The sequence below is a fragment of the Spinacia oleracea genome, chromosome 4, assembly GCF_020520425.1.
Source record: "Spinacia oleracea cultivar Varoflay chromosome 4, BTI_SOV_V1, whole genome shotgun sequence".
Taxonomy (NCBI): Eukaryota; Viridiplantae; Streptophyta; class Magnoliopsida; order Caryophyllales; family Amaranthaceae; genus Spinacia; species Spinacia oleracea.
The window spans coordinates 122,060,485-122,069,408 of record NC_079490.1 but is presented as its reverse complement, the minus strand read 5'-3'; the positions used below and the strand labels follow the sequence as shown (position 1 = coordinate 122,069,408).

At 44.3% G+C, this 8,924-nt stretch overlaps 1 protein-coding gene across 1 annotated transcript; it reads left to right on the top strand.

Moving 5' to 3' along the window:
* Window positions 1-5,633: 5,633 nt before the first annotated feature.
* LOC130471838 (uncharacterized) lies at window positions 5,634-7,294 on the top strand. Its single transcript, XM_056842165.1, has 3 exons — window positions 5,634-6,705; window positions 6,793-7,103; window positions 7,241-7,294. The coding sequence occupies exons 1-3, from the start codon at window positions 5,634-5,636 to the stop codon at window positions 7,292-7,294; spliced, it is 1,437 nt and encodes a 478-aa protein (XP_056698143.1).
* Window positions 7,295-8,924: the final 1,630 nt, after the last annotated feature.

Sequence of the window (8,924 nt, the reverse complement as noted above, 5' to 3'; positions counted from 1 at the left end):
AATTCCCACTTGCATGCTTTAATCTACGAATAGACTTCTTAAGCTTGCTCTTTTATCTAGCATTCAAAAATTTTACATTATGTGATCTATACAATTCCTTTCTACAAGTCCAATTGAGGAAGGTGTTTCGTTTTCCAATTGCCATATTGCCATATGCAATGATTGCTAGATTTATCCAAAATTGTTCAAACATTCCGACTTGGTGAAAAAGATTTCAACATTATCAACGCCGTAGTTTTTTATAATCTTAACCACCAATCTAGCTTTTCTTTTGTATGTGTATACAATATCTTCTTTGTATGTTTTGAAAACATGTTTGCAACCAATGGGAGTGAACCCTTTATGCAAATCAATGTTGTATGTTTAGAAAACATGTTTGCAACCAATGGGAGTGAACCCTTTATGCAAATCAACCAAATCATAGATTTGATTCTTTAAGATGAAGATACTTTGGATGAAATGGCCTCAAACCATTTTGTATGGCCTCGAACCATACTTATATTTTTGATGGCCTCACCATACTTGGGAATTTTTAATTCGTCGTAGCTAACCTGTAAGTCGTATGTTCTTGAAGCACTTTCCAAAGTCTTCATAGTTGTCATTCCTCAAGATATCTATGTATCTATCTTGGTTGAATTCTATTCTTTATACGATTTACCTAGGTATTGAACATCAAACGTTAGTGTCTATAAAGAAATTACTCAGTCCTTTTGAGTATTAGGATTCTCTTGAAGCACTTCTAAAGTCTTCTTGAAGCTCTTCCAAAGGCTTCTAAGTACGGAGCTTTTCCAAAGACTCCTGAGTATCCTACATTTGTTTGTTGCTTGACTCGAAGTTCATTCGAGGTCATTTTTCTCCCACTTGCCTTTTTGGAAATATGATGGTTTCCTAAAAGACATTATCTTAAGCAACAACCATATGTTCTCAGATTTGTGGTAGAATCTGATGTGGGTAAAAATACCCAGCCTGCGTGGCCCAATCATAGGGTGACACATGGCACATTTCAGCAAGCAAAATACCTAATTTGGCAGCCAGTTAGGAATAAGCATTTGATGATGTATGGCTGAAATAAAGAGTACAAACTTCTTAAAGGCCCATGGCCCAACATAGAGAATATTATGATAGTGACACTTGTCATATTATGGTAAACTAGCCAATCATGTGAAACCTTCCTAGGGTTTTCCCACACAAGGGGGAGACTATAAATACACTCAATTCCTAAGGAATTGACACAAGTTCCTAATAGAGAAACACCCTTCAATTTCATATAGTTAATGCTTTCTTTTTATTAAGCACTTCTTCCTTAAAACCATAATCTTACTTAAGCATCGGAGGGAATATTCCTCCGGGAATATTCTTGTTTTGCAGGAAAGTCGCCCTACGTGGACTGGACTCGACTCTACGTGGAACCGGATACCTCCTCGTCATCAACCATTGGAAAAACTCCCACAACATTTGGCGCCATCTGTGGGGAGGTAAGGTAACATGGTAGACGTCCAGCACTTTGGAGACGCACCCATCAATCGAAACGAAATTGACGAGACCACAATGAATGGTGACCGTCCTCCTCGAGGGAGAGACGAGAGAAGCAACCAATCTGTGGGGCAGGACGGCCGTCCTGATCCCCCTCCTGAACCACAACCTGAGCAAGTCCAGATGGAAGATGAGACGGGTCAGCCTTCATTTCCTCCAGGTGGCACTTGAGGGCCGACGCCGATACAGTCATGGAGGAGAACCCAGATCTGCCGGTGTCAGCTGTTCAACTCAAAGATATTCTGGCCGGATTTTAGGCGCAGATGGACACACTTCAAGGTGAGATCAAGACCATCCGCTCTCAGTCTCATGGGACGAGGATGCCATTCTTTAATGGACTTACTCGGTCTAATGTCTGGCGGCAAGACCAAGCTTGAAATGACGAGCATGACAGACGTTTCGACAGGACTAGGACTTATTTCCAGCCTATGGCTCCGCTTCGGATTTTAACAACTGCTCGGCCAGAACCTGGACCGTCCAGAAGAGTACCAGTCATCCAGCTAGACAGGCCTCAAGAAACTGAGTTGTCAGACACAAGTTCCACCCCTGTTATGGAAGATTCACCCCTTGCTGCTCCTTCGCGCCGTCTCACCAGGACCAATGTCAGTCGCGCGGACAGCGAGCGGCGTAGAACATCCCAGGGTAGAAGGCAAGACCCAATATGCCACATTCAACAGGGAGTAGTCGACCTCATCCTCGACTACACCACTCCATTTTGTGTTGATATTATGAACGCTCCCAAGGAGCCTAAGGCGAAGCCACCAGCTATTGACGCCTATGACGGCACCTCTGATCTTGATGTACACCTCTTGGCCTATCGTCACCACATGTATGTCCAAGGGACTACTAATGCAACTTGGTGCAAATACTTCCCGCCCACTCTGAAAGGTGTTGCCTCAAAATGGTTTGAGAAGTTGCCCGCTGGAACTTGGTGCAGAACTGGAAATGTTGTTTTCTGCAAGGTTCATGGTTTATAAGGAGGAAAAGAAGACGAGCATGCATTTGGGCCGAATACAATAAGGAAAAGACGAGTCCTTACGAAGCTATGTGCGACGTTTCAACTTGGAGTCGGGGAAAATTCCGGATTTACCTGATGGGGTGGCCTTTGACAACTTTTCTAGGGGACTTAAGAAGGGTTCCTTTAAGTTTGACTTGGTGAAAAAGAGTGTGAGAACTATGGCAGATGCCCTGGACGAGGCCGAATCCTTTATCCATGCCACATAAATCTGTTCCGCCCCAAAGGAATCTAAGGGAACTGAGACTGCAGACCACCCTCAGAGCAAAGACAAGACAGATAAAAAGACCAACCGTCCGAATGGGACGTGGGCTATTGAAAAGAAAGGGTATCAGGCTAACACCTCCCAAGGGAAGAAGAGAGGACGACCCTACGATAAAGAGAGATTTGAATATAACACTGACTTGTATACGATACTGCTGGACGTCAGTGATAGATATGAGATTGATCGTCCGTTCCCTATGAAGTCGCCGGTGGAAACCCGGGACAACTCCCTTTATTGTAAGTTCCATTGTGATGCAGGCCATGACACAAAAGATTGCAAGAGTCTGCGCAGAGCTCTTGATGGATTAGCCGCTAAAGGATTTCTGAAATCATATCTCAGCACGAGCACAGGGGGAAATGGTAAAAAGTTCTATAAGAAAAGTAAGTCACCGTCATATCGGCGTGATGGCAATGACACTGATCCAGAATGTGTAGCCGTCATCTCTGGAGGCCTAGCCGTTGGGGGCCCAACAATGAGAGGGAAAAAGGATTATGCAAGCCGGTTGGGGCAGGTAATATTGTCAGGAAAAGCTCCAATGGATCACTTCCCTAAAGTAGAGATTTGTGAAGCCGACAGAGGCAAGATAGCCACTCCTCATGACGATCCCTTGGTTATTGAACTGAAGGTAGCAAACCTCAAAGTAAGGCGTATCTTAGTAGACACGGGGAGTTCGTCAGATATTATCAGTACAGCTTGTCTGAATCGTCTTGAACATGACCCTAAGATGATTGAAAAGATACATTACCCCATCATTGGATTCGGAGGCGGCATAATTCATCCCCAAGGAATCATCACTCTGCCCCTCCGAGTAGGAGGCCGGCATCAAAGTAGGAACTTGAACGTCCGATTTCTGATTGTGAAAGACCTAACTGCTTACAATATCATCTTGGGCCGTCCCACTTAAATCAGACCAAAGCAGTGGTCGTCACTCATCTTATGCTTATGAAGTATGTCTGTGATAAAGGCCAAGTCGGCACTATTCATGGTGACCAGCAACTAGCAAGAGATTGTTATCTCACTACACTAAGTCCCGAGGCTTGGGGAGGCAGCAAGACTGATGAAGCCCGAGCAGGTTCAAAAAGAAAACTAGATGAGATAGAAGATAAAGTCAAGAAAGAAACCTTTGTCATTTCCGCGTCCCACATGGAGACAAGGCGGCCTGAGCAAGTAGGTGGTCATTATGAAGTCATCCTTGATGAAGCGCGTCCTGATAGGACGATGCCTGTAGGGGTCTCTCCTGACGATCAGCTTGGGGCACAACTGGTCACTCTCTTAAGAGAGTTCCAGGACATCTTTGCTTTCACCGTGGAGGAGATGCCGGGCATCGATCCAAGTGTAGCCGTCCATAAACTCAACGTGGATGATTCCTTGAAACCTGTTCGTCACAAGAAGAGAAATCACGGCGAGGATAGAAACAAAGTCGCAGCTGAGGAAGTACAGAAGTTGTTAGATGCTGGGTTCATACAACCAAGTCAATATCCAGATTGGGTAGCAAATGTAGTGTTGGTGCCGAAGCCTAATGGATCCCGGAGAATGTGTGTGGACTACACGGATCTAAACAAGGCCTGCCCAAAAGACAGCTTTCCTCTGCCCAAGATAGACCGGTTGGTAGACTCGACGGCTGGTCATGCTATGATGTCCTTCATGGATGCCTATTCTGGTTTTCACCAAATTCCTTTATGGCCAAATGATCAGGAGAAAACGTCATTTGTTACTGAGCAAGGCTTGTACTGTTATAAAGTGATGTCGTTTGGCTTAAAGAATGCGACGGCCACATTTCAGCGTCTAGTCAACACCGTCTTCTCTAATCAGTTGGGACGGAACATTGAGGCCTACATTAATGATATGATAGTAAAAAGCAAGCAATGTGAAGAAAACCTAGCTGATCTGAGAGAAACTTTTGAGACACTCCGAAAATATCAGATGAGACTGAATCCGAAGAAATGTGTCTTTGGAGTGACGGCTGGGAAGTTCTTGGGATTCCTAATTGATGAAAGGGGAATTGAGGCCAACCCTGACAAAGTACAAGAAGTAGTAGATATGACGTCTCCAAAATCTGTAAAGGAGGTCCAACGTTTGACTGAATGCCTAGCAGCCCTGGGACGGTTCTTATCAAGAGTAGGTGATAAGTGTCATTATTTCTTCGGCACAATCAAGAAAAAGAGCAAGTTTGAATGGACTGAATCGGCAGAAATTGCCTTCGTCCGGTTAAAGGAACATCTCCACACCTTACCACGACTTGTCAGTCCCCTTCAAGGAGAAACTTTGTATGTATACTTGGCCATCTCCGAGTGGTCCTTGAGCGTTGTGTTGTTGACAGGAAGAGAAGGAGTGCAACTCCCCGTCTATTTTGTAAGCCACGTCCTGCAGAATGCCGAATTGAGATACCCTCTAATCAATAAGTTTGCACTTGCACTTTTTATGGAAAGCAAGAAGCTGCGTCCTTACTTTCTGGCACACAAACTGGTGGTATACACAGATCAACCCTTGAAACAGCCGCTCACTAAACTAGACGCCGCTAGGCGAATGCTCAAATGGGAAATTGAGTTGAATGCATTTGATATCTCATATGAACCTCGAAAGGCTATCAAGGGGCAAACATTAGCCGATTTCATTGCAGAAATGACAAGGCCAACTTTTGAAAAGAATGTGGCGACCCGCTGGACGGTATATGTAGATAGGTCGTCCACCCAGAACGCATGCGGAGCTGGCATTATATGCCAATCTCCTGAAGGAGATAAGTACGAGTACGCCATGAGATTCAAATTCCAAACATCTAACAATTAGGATGAATACGAGGCTCTGCTGGCCGGCATAAAAATGTGCAAAGCTGCCGGAGCTCAAGAAATACGGGCTTTGTCTGACTCAACACTCATTGTAATTCAAGTAAATGGAGACTATGAGGCAAGAGATCCCAACATGATTAAATACATGGAAGCTGTGCGTCAAGAAATAGAACATTTGAAGAGTTTCGAGGATAAGCAGATTCCCAGAACAGAGAACAATCAGGGCGATGCCCGGTCTAAACTAGCTAGCTCAGCTTCCTGTGATACTCCACGTCATGTGTTTTGGGAAGTAAAAGAAAAACGAAGCATCAAACAAGAGTTATGTGCTCCTGTGGTATCAATTCTTGACCGGTCGTCAACTTGGATGGACCCTATCATTGCATACAAAGTAGACGGCTCACTTCCAGACGACTCAAGTCTAGCCGCCAAAATTCAGAAGAAAAGTTCTTGGTTTGAACGGTGGAATGGATTTTTGTATAAGAAGTCATTTTCCAGACCCTTTCTGCGGTGTGTCACTCCTGAGAAAGGGAAGACAATTCTGGACGACCTACATCAGGGATTATGTAGCTCCCATATCGGAGCACGAGCTTTAGCTGAAAAAGCCCTGCGAACTGGTTATTACTGGCCCACTCTGAGAGAAGACGCCTTGTCCATGGTGCAGAAGTGTGACAAGTGCCAACGATTTGCTCATCTCATTCACAGGCCGGCTCACCCTCTCACCCCTATTCTAAGCCCCATTCCGTTAGCCAAGTGGGGGATGGACCTGTTAGGACCATATACAGCAGCCCCTGGAGGCCGGCGCTACGTGATTGTAGCCGTCGACTACTTCACCAAGTGGGTAGAAGTAGAAGCACTCAAGAATATAAGGACTAGTAATGTAAGGGCGTTTATTTGGAAAAATATTATGACTCGCTTCGGAATACCACAAGCTATCGTCTTTGATAATGGACCTCAATTTGAGACTCCTAAGCTGAAGGAATGGTTAGCAGACCACGACATACATAGTTGCTTTGCTTCTGTAGGACGACCCCAAGCCAATGGCCAGGTCGAAGCATTCAAAAATATAATCTCTGAGGGGATTAAAAAGAAACTGGACGAAGCTAAGGGTCTCTGGGCTGATGAGCTGCCAAATGTCTTATGGTCAATCCGCACCACGGCTAAGAACTCCACCGGCGAAACCCCATTCTTGCTAGCCTATGGTGCCGAGGCCGTACTCCCTATAGAAATGTGTGAACCTACACTGAGGGTCATGCTATATGACGAGAATGCCAATTGGGGAATGATGAAATTGGCCTTGGACTTTTTGCCCGAAGTTAGAGGAAATGCGGCACTAAGGCAACAATTGTACAAGATAAGGATGGCGAGGGAGTACAACAAGAAAGTCTCTAAAAGAGTGCTTAAGGTAGGAGACTTTGTTCTCCGAAAAATGGAGTCTGTGGGACGAGCCAATGAGCAGGGCAAGCTGACGCCCACCTGGGAAGGACCCTATGAGATCTATGATGAAGTCAGGGATGGAACCTATCGCATTCAAGACATGCAAGGCCGACCTATTCTGCGCACCTGGAATGCAGACAATCTCAAGAAATATTTTTTCTAAGATGTATTCTGATTTCATCTTTCATTGAAGAATCTGTTGCCTAGAGAATGACCTCTAACGGTCCTGATAGGGTAGTAATCTCTCTTGTAACCGGCTAAATTTTCCTTACAAAGTTATAAATAATACTACTCTACTTGTTTCGTACTATTTATTACTCTCACGTCGAATACTAATTTATCTAACATATGCATGCAAAAAGCTTAATCGAATAATGGCCTAAGAAGTGGCCCAGATTAGCAACATTTCCAAGCCTAATTGATTGAAGCCTAAGAAGTGGCCCAGATTAGCACAAGTATAGGCTGATCACCTATCAAAATTATGGAAACCGTTCTCTTAAAGCGAACGTTTATTTTCAAGGCACCTAGGATTACACCTATATGCCGCGACATAAAACATGCCGCTTACATTTTAAGACGGGGGCAAACCCCCAAAAAAAATCAACGTTCTCTTAAAACGAACGTTTATTTTTCCAAGGCACATAGGACAACTCCGATATGCCGCGGCATAAACCATGCCGCTACTATTTTAAGACGGGGGAAAACCCCCAAAAACAATCAACGTTTTCTCAAAACGAACGTTTATTTTTCCAAGGCACATAGGACAACTCCTATATGCCGCAGCATAAACCATGCCGCTACTATTTTAAGACGGGGGAAAACCCCCCAAAACAATCAACGTTCTCTTAAAACGAACGTTTATTTTCAAGGCACATAGGATTACACCTATATCCCGCGGCATAAAACAAGCCGCTTCCATTTTAAGACGGGGGAAAACCCCCACAAACAATCGTTTTCTCAAAACGAACGTTTATTTTTCCAAGGCACATAGGACAACTCCTATATGCTGCGGCATAAACCATGCCGCTACTATTTTAAGACGGGGGCAAACCCCCAAAAACAATTAACGTTCTCTTAAAACGAACGTTTATTTTCAAGGCACATAGGATTACACCTATATGTCGCGGCATAAAACATGCCGCTTCCATTTTAAGACGGGGGCATACCCCCACCAACAATCGTTTTCTCAAAACGAACGTTTATTTTTCCAAGGCACATAGGACAACTCCTATATGCCGCGGCATAAACCATGCCGCTACTATTTTAAGACGGGGGGAAACCCCCAAAAACAATCAACGTTCTCTTAAAACGAACGTTTATTTTCAAGGCACATAGGATTACAACTATATGCCGTGGCATAAAACATGCCGCTTCCATTTTAAGAAGGGAGCAAACCCCCACCAACAATCGATTTCCCAAAACGAACGTTTAGTTTTCCAAGGCACATAGGAAAACTCCTATATGCCGCGGCATAAACATGCCGCTTCCATTTTAAGACGGGGGCAAACTCCCAAAAACAACCAACTTTCTCCTACAACGAACGTTTATTTCCAAGGAAAATAGGATTACCCCTATACGCCGCGGCATAAAACATGCCGCTACGAATTTAAGACGGGGGCAAACTCCCAACAGTTGTTGATTATTCCAAATCAGCTGCGGCATATAACATGCCTCTACTATTCTAAGACGAGGGAAAATCCCCCAAATAAATTGTTTTCCTTAAAACAGATCATTATTTTTCAAAGGCACACAGGACTACTCCTATCTGCCGCGGCATAAAACATGCCGACACTAAAAACAGCTCAACAATCATACCCAAGTTCAGCGGCAATCATACTGATTGATTGACTTGCGTCAATCAATCAACTAAAATAAACTTGGGCATGGGAGT

Coding starts and splice junctions, on each gene's coding strand:
- LOC130471838 (XM_056842165.1), top strand. CDS start 5,634: ATGTGCAAAGCTGCCGGAGCTCAAGAAATACGGGCTTTGTCTGACTCA. Junction 6,706..6,792: donor GAAACTGGACGAAGCTAAGG/GTCTCTGGGCTG, acceptor CATTCTTGCTAG/CCTATGGTGCCGAGGCCGTA. Junction 7,104..7,240: donor CCTATGAGATCTATGATGAA/GTCAGGGATGGA, acceptor TCTGTTGCCTAG/AGAATGACCTCTAACGGTCC.